This window comes from Amblyraja radiata, chromosome 4 (genome assembly GCF_010909765.2).
Source record: "Amblyraja radiata isolate CabotCenter1 chromosome 4, sAmbRad1.1.pri, whole genome shotgun sequence".
NCBI lineage: Eukaryota > Metazoa > Chordata > Chondrichthyes > Rajiformes > Rajidae > Amblyraja > Amblyraja radiata.
The window spans coordinates 120334586-120352172 of record NC_045959.1 but is presented as its reverse complement, the minus strand read 5'-3'; the positions used below and the strand labels follow the sequence as shown (position 1 = coordinate 120352172).

Here is a 17587-nt window from a genome sequence, read left to right as displayed (position 1 = left end):
TTCCTTTTCTCCAGAGATGCTGAGTTAATCTGTTTTTTTGTGTGTCTATTTTACATTTTGTGGTTATTGGTAGAGTACAGCAGTAAAAATACATGGAATAATTTTAAATAAAATGTTAACCGTAAAGTTATTTCAGCTAACTCATTGACTCCAGAAGAGTTGGGTCAGGTGATTTTTTTTTACAGCGAATGATATTATCCGATTAAATTTGAATATATTGATCATTTGCTTCGAAATCGAAAGGCCTGGTTAACCTCTGACTGAAGGTCTGTTTGAAAATGATAACCCTTTACGTTAAATATTAATGAAAAGGCTTTTTAACATTTCTATCTTTAAGCTCCAAAATATTTGGACGTTACTACAGGCAGTCCCTGGTTTGCGTAAGGATTCCGTTCCTGAGAATTGTCCCCGAACTGATTTCTCCATGAGTGAGAAATGTCTGCTTAGTATACAGTGCCCTCCATAATGTTTGGGACAAAGGCCCATCATTTATTTATTTGCCTCTGTACTCCACAATTTGAGATTTGTAATAGAAAAAAATCACATGTGGTTAAAGTGCACATTGTCAGATTTTAATAAAGGCCGTTTTTATACATTTTGGTTTCACCATGTAGAAATTACAGCAATGTTTATACATAGTCCCACCCATTTCAGGGCCCCATAATGTTTGGGACACAGCAAGGTCATGTAAATGAAAGCAGTCATGTTTTGTATTTTGTTGCATATCCTTTGCATGCAATGACTGCTTGAAGTCTGCGATTCATGGACATCACCAGTTGCTGGGTGTCTTCTCTGGTGATGCCCTGCCAGGCCTGTATTGCAGCCATCTTTAGCTTATGCTTGTTTTGGGGGCTAGTCCCCTTCAGTTTTCTCTTCAGCATATAAAAGGCATGCTCAATTGGGTTCAGATCGGGTGATTAACTTGGCCACTCAAGAATTGAGCATTTTTTAGTTTTGAAAAACTCCTTTGTTGCTTTAGCAGTATGTTTGGGATCATTGTCTTGCTGTAGAATGAAGAGTTTTGAGGCATTTGTTTGAACTTGAGCAGAGTTGGGAGGGGGATTTGAAGCGTTTAGCAACCGCATCTCTTAATTAATTGTCAATGAATTGTCTTGTTTGTTGCAGGTGTGTTGATATGACCTACACCGTGGCAGTACTCTGATTAATGACAGTCATGTGGTGAAAGGCAACAAGAATGACCATTACTGTAAGGCTGCGTGAAAAGATATCGCAGGCATTCTACAACTACGGCCTCTTCTGTGCATCTTACCCCATCCCCATCATCTTTTTCACCGCTGGCTGTATCTTAACATGCTGGTAAGTAGAACAAACATGGAAACATAGATAATAGGTGCCACCACCACCATGCTCTACGTGCCAGCTGCTCTACATCGGTGAGACCAAGCGTAGGCTTGGCGATCGCTTCGCACAACACCTCCGCTCAGTTCGCATTAACCAACCTGATCTCCCGGTGGCTCAGCACTTCAACTCCCCCTCCCATTCCGAATCCGACCTTTCTATCCTGGGCCTCCTCCGTGGCCAGTGAGTCCCACCGTAAATTGGAGGAGCAGCACCTCATATTTCGCTTGGGCAGTTTACACCCCAGCGGTATGAACATTGACTTCTCCAATTTCAGGTAGTCCCTGCTTTCTCCCTCTTTCCCCTCCCCTTCCCAGCTCTCCCACAGCCTACTGTCTCTACCTCCTCCTTTCTTCTTCCTGCCCCCCCCCCCCCCCCACCTCCACATCAGTCTGAAGAAGGGTCTCGACCCGAAACGTCACCTATTCCTTCGCTCCGTAGATGCTGCCTCACCCGCTGAGTTTCTCCAGCATTTTTGTCTGCCGCCATTCAATATGATCACGGCTGATCATCCAGAATCTGTACCCCGTTCTATCTTTCCCCTCCATACCCCTTGGTACCGTTAGCCCTAAGAGCTATACAAGTGCTCCCCGATTTACGATGCTTCGACTTTAAGATCAGCAAACACGCGGCAACGGTAACGAGCCGCATGTCACTTCCGGTCACGTGATCGCAATGTATTAAATGCATTTTCCGCTTGTGATATTTTCGGTTTACGGTGGGTTTATCGGAACGTAACCCCATCGTAGGTCGAGGAGCAGCTGTATCTTACTCTCTTGAAAACGCACGCATATCCCCAGCAACTCTCACCGACCTACAGATGCGCCACAGAACGCATTTTATCGGGATGCATCACAGCTTGGCTTGGGAACAGCTCCATCCAAGACCACGAGAAATTGCAGCGAATTGTGGACGCAGCCCAGACCGTCACTCACACCTTCAATTTCAGGCTGGGTTCAATATAGTTAATAATCGCAGGGCATGGCATTGGAAAAATTGATTGAGATATGATAGGATTTGCAGTGCAGTCGGGAGAGAGAGAGGAATTAATCTTGACAGTTATTCCCAGATCCCTCTGTTCACCTGCATTCTTCAATTCCCTACCATTTACCATGTACGTCCTATTTTGATTTGTCCTGCCAAGATGTAGCACCTCACACTTATCAGCATTAAACTCCATCTGCCATCTTTCAGCCCACTCTTCCAACTGGCATAAATCTCTCTGTAGACTTTGAAAATCTACTTCATTATCCACAACCCCACCTATCTTAGTATCATCTGCATACTTACTAATCCAATTTATCACACCATCATCCAAATGGGGAGGGAATTTAGAAATCGAAGGTACAAAGGGACATGGGAGAGCCAAAAAATTAATTTGCAAGTTAAATCAGTATTACTGGGCCTGTCCCACTTAGGCGACTGCAGGAGACTATGCGGTCGCCACATGTTCGCGGGTGGTTGCCGGGCAGTCGCCTTCATGGTCGTGAGGAGTTCCCGCATTCTGGGAACTAGTCGCGGCCTCATTATGGTCGCTGTGAATTTTTCAACTTGGCTTTGGAGAAATGAGTGAATACTAAATGTTGAAGAGAAGTCTGGGAGAAGCCTTTGGTGTGACCAAAGTGGTAAAACTGGTCAGGCAGCATCTCTGGACACGGAGAGGTGACGTTTTGGGGTCAATACAGAGATGCTGCCTGACCGGTCTGAAGAAGGGTTCTGACCCAAATCGTCACCAACCCTTTTTCTCCAGAGAGGCTGCCTGACCCGCTGAGTTACTCCACCACTTTGTGACTACCTTTAGAAAAAATACTGGTCTGTCCAGATCTATGAGGTAAAAAAGGATGCGATAATACTTTTAAAAATGTTTCTGTCAATGGTTTGCATCAGACAGATGGCTTGTTGGGGTACTAATTGGGGATGATCACCCATGATCACATTGAATGGCGATGCTGTCTCGAAGGACCGAATGGCCTACTCCTGCACCTATTGTCTATTGTTTTTAAAGAGTTTGTAGGGCACTGTTTTTGAAGTGCAAGTATCTTTGTAAATATATTTCAACATTGGCACTGTGGTGCAGTGATGGATTTGCTGCCTTCCAGCGACAGATACCCAGTTTTGATCCTGACCTCAAGTGCTAAATATACAGAGTTTGCACATGTTTAAGAAAGAACTGCAGATGCTGGAAAAATCAAAGGTAGACAAAATGCTGGAGAAACTCAGCGGGTGAGGCAGCATCTATGGAGCGAAGGAATAGGTGACATTTCGGGTCGAGACCCTTCTTCAGACTGATGTGGGGGTGGGGGGGGGGGGGGGGGGGGGGGGCGCTGTGATGGAAGGCAAAAAAAAAGTTAAATCTCTTCCCTTCTTTGTTCTCCCGTGGTCGGGAGCCTCGAGCCTTCCGTTGACGGGACGATCTTGGTTCCTGCAGCCGGCGATCGGGCCCTCTGCGTCGGGGCAATCAAGCTCCCGCATCGGGGGGATCTCGGCTCCCCGCGCCGGGTGATCGGACCCCGGGTGGGGGCTGGTCGAACCCCCTGCGACTTCAGAGCTTCCCGACATGTTGAAATCCGCAGGCCACGGTTGGAGCGTCGATCCCAGGCAAGGGATCGCAGGCTCCGATGGTAAGTCCACGGCCCCACGGTGGGGCTCAAAGTCAGTCTGGAGCAAGGCCGCCAGCTCCATGATGTTAGGCCGCAGAGCGACCGGAGATACGATCCGGAAAACAATCGCACCCCCCACACAAAACAAACCAGACAACATTAACACAACATTTTTAAACACACTAAAAATAACAAAGAAGGCGAAAAGACAGACAGACCATTGGCGAGGCTGCCATCGCTGACCAGCTTGGATGTTAGTGCGTACTGCTTTGTTCTGCTTTATCATAGTTATCCATTATTGAAGCTACCTCTGCCAGGAACGGGGCCAGTGGAGTTTACAACACCTATCAAGGATTACACCGCGCCCCCCATCAAAGCAAACCGTGGACCCAGCGAGCAGAGTGATAGACCAGATTGGGTAAGTCCTGCACCATTCAACTATCCCACTGTTACATCGGCTGTACGGAAAATATTGACATCCCAGTATATTCACTCTCAGACTTTGGCTAGATTCACAAGTGGCTCAGCTATTGAGGGCTCCAGGTGGACATGGAGGGACAGGGATGGTGTGCAGGAAGAGGAGACTGGTTTAACTTGGCAACATGTTCGGCACAGATGGGCCAGTGGCTGTACTGTAATGCTCTATGTATGTGAAACTGAGCCAGTTGTTGAATGACGGAGCATGAGATTGGTACGTGTAGGAAGCAGCTGTGGACGCTGGTTTAAACCGAAGATAGACACAAAAAGCTGCAGTAACTCAGCAGGACAGGCAGCATCTCTGGAGAGAAGGAATGGGTGACGTTTCGGGTCATAAGTTCATAAAAGATGGGAGCAGAATTAATTAGGCCATTAGGACCATCAAGTCCACGCCATTCAGTCATGACTGATCTATCTCTCCCTCCTAACCCCAATCTCCTGCCTTCTCCCCGTAACCCCTTCTCAACCCGAAATGTCACCTATTCCTTTTCTCCAGAGATGCTGCCTGACCCGCTGAGTTACTCCAGCACTCTGTGAAACGTCACCCATCCACGTTCTCCACAGATGCTGCCTGACCCGCTGAGTTACTCCAGCACTCTGTGAAACGTCACCTGTCCACGTTCTCCACAGATGCTGCCTGACCCGCTGAATTACTCCAGCACTCTGTGAAACGTCACCTATCCATGTTCTCCACAGATACCGCCTGACCCGCTGAGTTACTCCAGCACTCTGCGAAACGTCACCTATTCATGTTCTCCACAGATGCTGCCTGACCCGCTGAGTTACTCCAGCACTCTGTGAAACGTCACCTATCCATGTTCTCCACAGATGCTGCCTGACCCGCTGAGTTACTCCAGCACTCTGTGAAACGTCACCTATCCATGTTCTCCACAGATGCTGCCTGACCCGCTGAGTTACTCCAGCTTTTCGTGCCGATCTAAGAGATTGGAATACTCCAATGATCGTTTGGTACCGCACTAATCTTGCCATGAAAGTCTGTAATTGATTCCTTTAGTCCACAAAATAGTATGTGATTCACCACTTTTTCGTTCCAGTATTTCGGGCCTCCAGTTGCATATATACAACAGATATTCGTCAAGGCCATTGTGTCTCCTTGGAACAAGCACTTATTCGCAGTGGACGTCTTTCGTGCCCCTCTCTCCAAAGTGTTTCAGCTGGTGGAAGAAGTGAGAAACCACGTCTTTCAAGACAGGTAGGAAAGGAATTAGTTTATTTCTACTTTGTTTAAGAAAGAACTGCTGATGCTGGAAAAATCGAAGGTAGATAAAAATGCTGGAGAAACTCAGCGGGTGAGGCAGCATCTATGGAGCGAAGGAATAGGTGACATTTCGGGTCGAGACGCTTCTTCAGACTCAAAGGAATAGGTGATGTTTTGGGTTGAGACCGTTCTTCAGACTGATGTGGGGTGGGGGGGGGGGGGGGCATTCCCCCCCCCCCCCACCCCCACATCAATCTGAAAAAGGGTCTCAACCCAAAACGTCATCTATTCCTTCGCTCCATAGACACTGCCTCACCCGCTGAGTTTCTCCAGCATTTTTGTCTACCTTCAGTTATTTCTACTTTGTGCCTTCGTTTCAAAGCTCACACCTGTGGCATTCTCTGCCTCAGAGGGGGGCGGTGGAGGCCGGTTCTCTGGATGCTTTCAAGAGAGAGCTAGATAGGGCTCTTAAAGATAGTGGAGTCAGGGGATATGGGGAGAAGGCAGGAACGGGGTACTGATTGTTGATGATCAGCCATGATCACATTGAACGGCGGTGCTGGCTCGAAGGGCCGAATGGCCTACTCCTGCACCTTTTGTCTATTGTCTATTGCCTTTTTTTAAATTGTATGGATGGATACTGAATGATGGTAAATGTAGAGACCGAAGGAGGGCATGAACCTCTAATTCCTTTGAACGGTTCTACCTTTGTAAGTCACAGGAGCAGAATTAGGCCATTCGGCCCATCAAGAGTTTGTACGTTGTATCTTTATGGAGTTTGCACGTTCTCCTCGTGACCGCGTGGGCTTTCTCCGGGTCCTCCGCTTTCCTCCCACATTCCAAAGGCGCGCAGGATTGTAGGTTCATTTCCTGTTCCCAGTGTGCAGGATAGTGCTAGTGTGTGCGGGGATCGCTGGTCGGCACGGGCTCGGCGGGTCGAAAGGTCTGATTCCGCGCTGTATCGCTAAACTAAACTAAAAGTAAACTCCACCATTGAATCAGGGCTGATCTCTCTTTACCTCATTCTCCTGCCTTCTCTCCATAACCCTTGACACCCGGACTAATCAAGTATCTGTCAATCCCTGCCTTAAAAATACCCAATGACTTGGCCTCCACAGCCATCTATGGGAAAGAATCCCACAGATTCACCACTAAAGAAATACCTCCTCATTTCAAAGGTTTCAAAGGTATTTTATTGTCACGTGTACCAATTAAGGTATAGTGATGTGCGAATTACCATACAGCCATACGAAAAGAAAACCCAACAAGCCGCACAACTACATAAAGATCCACCACAGCGGATTCCCCGCATTCCTCACTGTGATGGAAGGCGATAAAGTCCGAACTTTTTCCTCTTTATTCTCCCGCGGTCAGGGCAGTCAAACCATCTGCAGTCGGTGCGATCGAAGCCCCCGCGTCGGGGCGGTCGAAGCCCCCGCGTCGGGGCGGTCGAAGATCCTGAGGCTTGGAGCTCGTGAAGGCGGTCTCCAACCTGAGACCACCAGCTCCGCGGTGGTAAGTCGCGCAGGCTTGCGGTTGGAGCTCAGAGGTCGATCCCTAACAAATGGGATTGCAAGCTGCACGATGGTATAGACAATAGACAATAGGTGCAGGAGTAGGCCATTCGGCCCTTCGAGCCAGCACAGCCATTCAATGTGATCATGGCTGATCATCCCCAATCAGTACCCCGTTCCTGCCTTGTCCCCATATCCCCTGACTCCGCTATTTTTAAGAGCCCTATCTAGCTCTCTCTTGAAAGCATCCAGAGAACCTGCCTCCACCGCCCTCTGAGGCAGAGAATTCCACAGACTCACAACTCTCTGTGAGAAAAAGTGTTTCCTCGCCTCCGTTCTAAATGGCTTACTCCTTATTCTTAAACTGTGGCCCCTGGTTCTGGACTCCCCCAACATCGGGAACATGTTTCCTGTCTCTAGCGCGTCCAAACCCTTAACAATCTTATATGTTTCAATAAAATGCCCTCTCATCCTTCTAAACTCCAGAGTGTACAAGCCCAGCCGCACCATTCTCTCAGCATATGACAGTCCCGCCATCCCGGGAATTAACCTTCTAAACCTACGCTGCACTCCCTCAATAGCAAGAATATCCTTCCTGAAATTAGGGGACCAAAACTGCACACAATACTCCAGGCGTGGTCTCACTGGGGCTCTGTACAACTTATTAAAGTCTGTACTCCATGTCAAAGTCGCACAGGCTCCTGCGGTTGGAGCTCCCAAAGTCGGTCTCCAACAGAGGCCGCCAACTCCTCCATGTTAGGCCGCAAAGTGACGTGGCAAAGTGACGGCGTAGCTTACTGATCACCATCTCGTAGGTGATGATGGCAGGGAGGGGGTCCACCTCGAACCAATTTGAGTAAGAGTCAACCAGCACAAGGTACTGCTTCCCACGCCAGTCGAAGATATCGGCAGCCAGTGAAGACCAGGGCATGTCAGGGGCAGGCTGTTGTAGAAGCGGCTGTCTCTGCTGATGCGGGGCAAGAGAGTTGCAGTCCGGACAGGAATCCACCCTGGCCTTGATGTACTTTGCCATGCCCGGCCAGTAATATTGTTCCTGGGCATGCGAGATAGTGGCATCTGCCCCGGGATGCCCCATGTGGGCGGCGTCAAAGTACAAGCCATGCAGCGAGGCAGGGACGACCACTTTATGTCCCTTGATAATAATGCCGTCCCGGAGGACCAACTCATCGCGGACCAAAAAATAGGGGTGGACGCTAGCAGGCAATGAAGTCCGTTTGGTGGGCCACCCGCGCTTAATGACAGCAGCAAGCTGCTGCAGGTCGGGGTCGTTAGCAGTATGCTCAACCAGGCACTGTAGTTGCTTGGAAGTTAACGTTCAGTACCTGTAAGTCTGCCTGCTCGAAGGGGTGCTGGTCGCAGGAGGCCCGGGGGGCCCGGGACAGTGCATCAGCCACATGCATCTCGGTGCCCCTCTTGTACACGATTTTAAAGTCAAACCGCTGTAGCTGCAGCATCATCCGCTGTAGCCTGGCTGGAGCGCAGTGTATAGGTTTGTTAAGTATCGTCACCAGTGGCTGGTGATCCGTTTCAACGGTGAACCTGGTTCCAAATAGGAAGTCCTTAAACTTCGAACACGCAAACACCACCGCCAGCAGCTCCTTCTCTATCTGCGCATAGCGCTGCTCTGTGTCCGTCATGGTCCTGGAGGCATAAGAGATAGGCAGCAGCGAGTTACCATCATGGGGCTACAGGCAAGCAGCACCCAGTCCAAAACGAGAAGCGTCGCAAGTGACCACGACCGGACGCAGTAGATCAAAGAACTTCAGAGTAGGTGTGCTGATCAGCTTCGTCTTTAGCAGGTCGAACGCCTGCTGGTGGTGTGGAAACCATGACCAAGCAATGTCCTTTTTAGTGAGTTGTCTCAGGGGTGCGCTCAACTCGCTGAGGTCAGGGATAAACTTGCCCAGGTAGTTGACCATACCCAGGAAACGCTGTAGACTGATAACATCTGTCGGGGCAGGCAGTTCTGAGATGGCGCTGGTCTTCTGCGGGTCAGGCTTTAACCCGTGGGCCGTGAAAATGTGGCCAACGTATGTGACCTCAGGCACCCGGAATTTGCATTTTGACTGGTTCAGCTTTAGATTGATCTGCCGTGCACGGTCCAGAATCCGTCGGAGGTGGCGGTCATGTTCGGCCACATCCCTGCCATAGACCAGAATGTCGTCCACAATGATTGCGCAGGGCAGACCTGCAAACAATTGTTCCATAGAACGCTGGAATACCTCGCTGGCGGAGTTGATGCCGAACGGCATCCGCAAAAACTTAAACCTGCCGAAGGGCGTACCGAACGTGGTTAGGTCCGTGGAACGTTTGTCCAGGGGTATTTGCCAAAACGAACTTCTGGCATCAAGGACGGAGAACACTGTGGCTTGTCCGACCTGGGCGGCAACATCCTCAACAGTCCTCATAGGGTACACAAAATTGCTGGGGAAACTCAGCGGGTGCAGCAGCATCTATGGAGCGAAGGAAATAGGCGACGTTTCGGGCCGAAACCCTTCTCCTCATAGGGTAGTGGGGCCGTTTAATCGCCAGATTCAAGTCCTTAGGGTTGATGCATACCCGTATTTCATTTTTTCCTTTCTTCATTGTGGCGACCATGGTGGAGACCCATTCGGTTGGATCGCTGACAGCTTCCAGCACTCCCATGTTGACCATGTCTTTCAGCATGCTCTCCACCTTGCCCTTCATGGCGAACGACACTCTATGGGGTGGGCGGATCACAGGCACTACGGATGGGTCAGTTGCGATTTTATACGCCAGCGGCAGCTTCCCCAACTTGTCATCAAACAGGTCCGGGTACTCGGATAGTGGGTCCATCACTGCTTGCACCTCGTGGACCGTACGGTCAAAGGACACCAGACCAAGATCCTGGCAGGCCTGGTTGCTCAGTAAAGTTACACAGTCGCAGTCCAGAATAAAGAACGACAGGTCACGGGAAGATTTCTGTAGCACGCAATGGAATGTCGCCCTCCCCACAGGTGTTAGCTCCTCTCCCCCATAGGCACGCAAAACAGAGCGATCTGCAGTCAACAGCTCATTATTCCTTATCTTGTTGAACAGTGATGTTGACATTACGTTCACTTTTGCTCCCGTATCCAGCTTCGCGGAGAAGGACTTGTTGTTCACAGTAATGAGCACAGAAGGATCGGGGAGGCGAGATCGGCTGTGGAGGAGAGTGTAAACACTTGCATCTCCCATGGAATAGCTGAGCTCAGAGCTGGGGGCAGTGTCGACAGAGGACTGAGAATCCATCTCACTATCAACTTGCTGAAGGTTGTTTAGGAGTTGTCTAGGAGCTGAGGGCACTTTCCCACGGGACCGGCAGGCAGCTGCAAAATGGTTCATTTTCCTGCAGAAATTGCAAGTCTTTCCGAGGGCTGGGCACTGTGATTCCGTAGGATGCACATAATTACAGTTTGGACACTTCTGAGATCGCGGGACCCGAGATGTACGAACGGGCCGCGGTGGAGGGCGAAAGTTGTCCTGCATACGGCGTTGTCCAGCAACACCAGTTAGATTTATTGCTCGGCTGTCAGATCCCCTCTGCCCATGCGGAGGGGTGACCACTTCGGCAATGCGGCACGCATGCATTGCTTGAGTCAGGGTTAGGTCAGGCCGTTGCAGCAGGTCGGCACGTAGTTTCTGGTCAAGCATGCCAGTGACGAGAATGTCCCTGGTGAGCTGGTCGCGCATGGTTTCAAAACGGCACCGCTGGGCAAGGTGCCGTAGGTCAGCGATGAAGCACTCGACAGGTTCGTCCGGCTGTTGCTTGCGTGAGAAAAACCTGGCCCGCTCCAGTATACGGTTGGAGGGCAGGTCGCATATCTCCGCGAACTTGCGCAAAAGACATACCGGGTCATCGGCAGATTCAGCTGGCTCGACCGGCAGGCCGTAGTCATCCAGGACTGCTGGTTCGTAGACGAACGCCTGAGCTCTCTTCATTGCGTCGGGACCGGCCAGGTTGAGCAGGAGTGAGGCTTTGACCGCGGCTGGGTCGTTCCGGTGCGCAATATTGACGAAGTGAGTGTAGTCCATCACAAAAGTCGACCATCGCTCCGCAATGTCAGCGTCAAAGACAAGGGGAGATGGCTTGCGGCATGAGGATGCCATATCAGGGGAAGCCCAACACTGGGCACTAACGGGGACAAATAAAAGAAAACCGGTAAACGGGAGACGCGAGTTTAACTTTCTGACACCATGTAAAGGTCTGATAGCTGACACACTGTAACCTTTACTAGGAGTTTAATATAGCACATGGCACACACGTCCCAGCACTGACTGCATCCAGCCTTCAGGCGTACTGGGACCTAGTGGGAGGAACAAAGGGAGGATACTACAGTTATACCAATATGATGGGGCGTGGTTAGTGGTGATGAGGTAGCTACATTATAGGTTGCATGCATAAACCATCTACAAGGTAAACATGGCTTTGGGTATGATCCACATTAGATTTGTTGACTTTGTGAGACGTTCATTTTCCCCGGGATAGGCTGTGCATGAAGCATCAGCTATAAAAGCAGAAGCAATTAATATCCTGGAACATTGCACAACAGAAAGACTGCTTTCAACCCAGCGTGTCCGTCAGTTCTCTGTAGAACAACCTATTCAGACACAAAATGCTGGAGTGACTCAGCGGGACAGGCAGCATCTCTGGAGAGAAGGAAGGGGTGAACTTTCGGGTAGGGACCCTCCTTCAGACTTTCACGACCTTCCCCGTCTTTTCATGTCGCCCTATAATTTATATTACTCTTAGGGCCTAATCAAGTCCCTTTAAAAATAATCTTAATTAAACCTATAGTCACTGGCCTTCCTGACGTTGTTCCAAATCGCCATTCTCCACTTACCCCCTTATGTATTCCCTTTAATGATTTGGATGAAGGGATTCAAAGTAACATTAGCAAATTTGCAGATGACACAAAGCTGGGTGGCAGTGTGAACTGTGAGGAGGATGCTATCAGAATGCAGGGTGACTTGGACAGGTTGGGGGAGTGGGCAGATGCATGGCAGATGAAGTTTAATGCGGATAAATGTGAGGTTATCCACTTTGGTATCAAAAACAGGAAGGCAGATTACTATCTAAATTGCGTCAAGTTGGGAAAAGGGGAAGTACAACGGGACCTGGGGGGTCCTTGTACATCAGTCTATGAAAGTAAGCATGCAGGTACAGCAGGCAGTGAAGAAAGCGAATGGCATGTTGGCCTTTACAACAAGAGGAATCGAATATAGGAGCAAAGAGGTCCTTCTGCAGTTGTACAGAGCCCTAGTGAGACCACACCTGGAGTATTGTGTGCAGTTTTGGTCCCCTAATTTGAGGAAGGACATTCTTGCTATTTAGGGAGTGCAGCGTAGGTTTACAAGGTTAATTCCCGGGGTGGCGGGACTGTCATATGCTGAGAGAATGGAGCAGCTGGGCTTGTACACTTTGGAGTTTAGAAGGATGAGAGGGCATCTCATTGAAACATATAAGATTGTTAAGGGCTTGGACACGCTAGAGGCAGGAAACAAGTTCCCGATGTTGGGGGAGTCCAGAACCAGGGGCCACAGTTTAAGAATAAGGAGTAAGCCATTTAGAACGGAGACAAGGAAACACTTTTTCTCACAGAGAGTGATGAGTCTGTGGAATTCTCTGCCTCAGAGAGCGATGGAGGCAGGTTCTCTTGATCCTTTCAAGAGAGAGTTAGATAGGGCTCTTAAAGATAGCGGAGTCAGGGGATATGGGGAGAAGGCAGGAACGGGGTAATGATTGGGGATGATCAGCCATGATCACATTGAATGGCGGTGCTGGCTTGCCTTTTGTCTATTGCCTTTATCTTGTCTGTATTGATATGTCAGTTGGAGGGACAACATCACCAACGCCCAGCTCTGTGGGGAGATTCCACCTCTGACCGAGAAGATCAGTCAAAGTCAAATTTATTCGTCACATACACCCGAAGGTGCAGTGAAATGAATTTACCAGCAGCGATACACTTGAAAAGGACACAAAATACACAATAACATATAACACAAACATCCACCACAGCATTCTTCAATGGACAAACAAACTCCGCGGCTTGGAGGTCCCGACTCGGCACTTTTCTACCGGAGACCTCGCGCGCCTTCAGGATGTAGTAGGCCACAGGAAGGCCGGCGGTCGGAGCTTTTCTCCGGTGATCCCCGGGTGGAGAAGGGTGAGGGTCGCTGGTCACTGCCGCCGCCACCCATGGAAGACGTGACCCCGGGAACGGCCAATCAAGGCGATGCTGAAGACGTTGATGGAAGACACGTGTGTAGAGACAAAAGAGGAGCTTGCCGGCTGCACGGCGGACAGAGATGTATGGTGCGTCCGTCACCGTGCCCGTCGGAAACCAGCACCACTGCGTCGCTAATGTTTGCAACGATGATAATAATAATGATAATAATATATTTTATTGTCATTGCACAGAGGTGCAACGGGATTTGGTATGCAGCTTCCATCCGATGTCATAATTTAATTATATAACCATATAACCATATAACAATTACAGCACGGAAACAGGCCATCTTGGCCCTTCTAGTCCGTGCCGAACACTTACTCTCACCTAGTCCCATCTACCTGCACTCAGACCATAACCCTCCATTCCTTTCCCGTCCATATACCTATTCAATTTATTTTTAAATGATAAAATCGAACCATCCTCCACCACTTCCACTGGAAGCTCATTCCACACAGCTACCACTCTCTGAGTAAAGAAGTTCCCCCTCATGTTACCTCTAAACTTTTGTCCCTTAATTCTCAAATCAACTAAAAATTTAGACACCCAGAGAAACATGATTTATAAAAAAAACAATAAAACAGTATAAAGTGCAAATATGTCTGTGCCGGGTCGATGTGCGACGTGACCATCCGAGGGAGACAGTTCATGGGGGTGGGGGGCACTCAGCAGGGCCGGTTCAGAGCCGCTATAGCTCTGGGGATGAAGCTGTTCCTGAGTCTGGAGGTGCAGGCGTAGAAGGCCTTGTAAAGTCTGCCGGAAGGTAGAATTTCGAACAGACTATTGCAAGGGTGTGAGGAGTCTTTGTGAATGCTGACTGCCTTCCTGACACGAATAAATAATATTAATAATAAAACGTATCTACTACACACACTGTAAATGATTCGATTGTAAGCATGTATTGTCTTTCCGCTGACTGGATAGCACATAACAAAATCTTTGTGTGCTGTGTGTGACAAACTAAACTGTAACCACGTAAAAATTATTATTGCCCAGCATATCTTCCATTTTACTTCAAGTTTATGACCTGCGGTTCTTTCACACACCTGCCCATGGGAACAGCTTCTACTCAAATTTCGCAACCAGACACCATCGTGATTATCTTAATCGCTATCAAATTTCCTTTCTCTGTATCTAGCTCCAAGGAGTTACAACTGCAGATTCTCCGGCCTAAACCTGTTGCTGAAATCTCAAAGTTATTCTGCATCCTTCCAAAAGCTAGGCTGTCGAGAATTGAATACAATACTCCGCTGCTGCCTAAAGACCATGTAGTAAAGATTCAACAAAGCAACTCTGCTTTTGTACGCCTTGGCTCGTATTCATGCAGGATCAGTCCCCAGCCCGTAGAAGTTTTCCACTCGACACATCTTGCCAGCTTAAAAGATGCTCAGTTTTTGGAGCTCAGTGGATCAGGCTGAAGATCAAAGACCCATTATCTCTGTACTTAAAGAAGGTCGGGCACGGTGGCGCAGCGGTAGAGCTGCTGCCTTACAACGCCAGAGACCCACCCGGTTTCAATCCTGACTACGGGTGCTGCCTGTACGGAGTTTGTACGTTCCTTGTTAGAGATATGGCGGTAAAACAGGCCCGTTCGGCCCACCGAGTCTGCACCGACCATGGATCCCCACACACTCACACTATCCTACACACACTTGGGGCAATGTACACTTACACCAAGCAAATTAACTTACAAACCTGTACGGAGTGTGGGAGGAAACCAAAGATCGCAGCGAAATCCCACACGGTCGGAGAAAGCCCACGTTCTCTCCGTGACTGCGTGGGTTTTCTCCGGGTGCTCCGGTTTCCTCCCACGCTCCAAAGACTTACAGGTTCATAGGCTAATCGGCTTGGTGTAAGTGTAAATTGCCCCAAGTGTAAGTGTGTGCAGGATAGTGTTAGTGTGTAGGGATCGCTTGTCGGTGCGGACTCGCCTGTTTCCGCCCTGGATCTCCAAAACTAAATGAAATTCATCGCTGTAGTGTGAGGTGCTGCCCCCTGTCAGTAGGAATGAGAAGAGCATATTCATGCTAAGTGGCCTCATTTGATGCAAATCAGTGAGACTGGTGGAATCATTTTACACGTCGAAAGAACACGGAGGCAAAGAGTACAAATGCTAAGAAGTTTAAGTGAATGTACAGAGTTTTTTTGCCCAGCGTTGGAGAATTAAGAATAAGATGCCTTTGGTTTAAGGTGAGGGGGGGAAAGATCGCACAAACAGACTCAGAGACAGCTTCTACCCCATAGCCATACGTGAACTTAACAATGCAAAATAAGAAATAACACTCACATTCAACTGAATGGTTCTACCTCAGCTGCTATTGTTATTTATCTGTAATTTTTTTTTATATGTATATATATTTACCTTTTCTTATATATTTAAAATTGCTCTTGTGAATCGCACCGTGGGATTGACTTTTAAATTTTGTTGTACCATGTGCAATGGCAATAAAGAGATTCATTCATTCATTCATTCATTCATTCATTCATTCATTCATTTAATTGGAACCTGAGGGGAAACTTTTTCACTCAGAGTGTCGTGGGTGTAAGGAACGAGCTGCCAGAGGAGGTAGTTGAGGCAGGTACTATAGCAACATTTACAAGACACTTGGACAGGTGCATGGATAGTAAAGGGCCTGTCCATCTTGGTGATTTTTTTGGCAACTGCCGGCGTCATTGACTAAGGTATCAGGTATCGCTGAAAGATTTTGAACATTTCAAAATCCAGCGGCGATATGTCAGTCAATGATGCCGGCAGTCGCCGAAAAATCGACAAGTGGGACAAAGTGTTTAACGAGATATGAGTCAAAACGTGGGCAGGTGTAACCAGCGTATATAAAAATCAAACTAACGGGCATAGCTTTTAGGGGAGAGGGGCAGAGTTTAAAGGAGATGTGCGGACCAAGATTTTTTACACAGGTGAATGCCTGGAACGCGCTGCCAGGGGTGGTGGTGGAAGCAGATATGATAGTTGTGTTTAAGAGGCTTTTGGATAGGCACATGGATATGGAGGGATATGCATTATGTGCAGGCAGATACGAGTTGGCATCATGTTCGACACGGATATTTTGGGCGGAAGGACTTGTTCCACTCTATGTTCTATATAAGCATGACATTCCCACTAGTGCCATGATGAATCACCGTGTGCACAGAACTCCTTACACCAAACCATGCCCTTCTTGTATGCAAATGAAAGTTGTTGTGAGCTGCCAGTAACTTGTATCGTTCCCTCATTAACAGCGCTGGCACGAAAAGCCTCGAACACATCTGCCTCCAGGTCACCGATCTACTTCCTGGGTTAAAGAAGTTACAGGGTGTACTTCCTGAACATGGCTGCCTCCTTATCTCCCCTGCCAACTTTTGGAAGAACAGTCGCGATAACTTTGATTCTGATCCGGACATCATCGGCACCATTCACCAACATGAACCGAAGACTCTGCAGACATCTGCTTCACTCAAAGGTAGCTTGGATCCCTGAGAATATAACCTGCACCTTCAAACTGCCAGTTATCTAGCTGGTCCCTACGTCAAGAGTCAAGAGTGTTTAATTGTCCACACCTGGAGTATCGTGTGTAGTTTTGGTCCCTTAATTTGAGGAAGGACATTCTTGCTATTGAGGGAGTGCAGCGTAGGTTTGCAAGGTTAATTACCGGGATGGCGGGACTGTCATATGCTGAGAGAATGGAGCGGCTGGGCTTGTATACTCTGGAGTTTAGAAGGATGAGGGGATCTTATTGAAACATATAAGATTATTAAGGGTTTGGACACGCTAGAGGCAGGAAACAAACAATGTTGGGGGAGTCCAGAACCAAGGGCCACAGTTTAAAAATAAGTGGTAAGCCATTTAGAACGGAGATGAGGAAACACTTTTTCTCACAGAGAGTTGTGAGTCTGTGGAATTCTCTGCCTCAGAGGGCGGTGGAAGCCAGTTCTCTGGATCCTTTCAAGAGAGAGCTAGATAGGGCTGTTAAAGATAGCGGAGTCAGGGGATATGGGGCGAAGGCAGGAACGGGGTACTGATTGTGGATGATCAGCCATGACCACATTGAATGGCGGTGCTGGCTCGAATGGCCGAATGGCCTACTCCTGCACCTATTGTCTATTGTCATATGTTCCCGTAACGGGAATGATTACATTCTTACTTGCGGCTGCAGAGTAGACCTGTAAACA

At 48.6% G+C, this 17587-nt stretch overlaps 1 protein-coding gene across 1 annotated transcript in view; it reads left to right on the top strand.

The window, feature by feature from the left end:
• Positions 1–1127: 1127 nt before the first annotated feature.
• Positions 1128–17587, top strand: part of LOC116972538 (SREBF chaperone) — a 72726-nt gene continuing 56266 nt past the window's right edge. The window contains exons 1-4 of the mRNA XM_033020358.1: positions 1128–1317; positions 4248–4377; positions 5492–5649; positions 16658–16878. Of these exons, the coding sequence (XP_032876249.1) occupies positions 1196–1317; positions 4248–4377; positions 5492–5649; positions 16658–16878 (631 nt within the window). The 5' untranslated portion in view covers positions 1128–1195. The remainder of the gene's footprint in view (positions 1318–4247; positions 4378–5491; positions 5650–16657; positions 16879–17587) is intronic.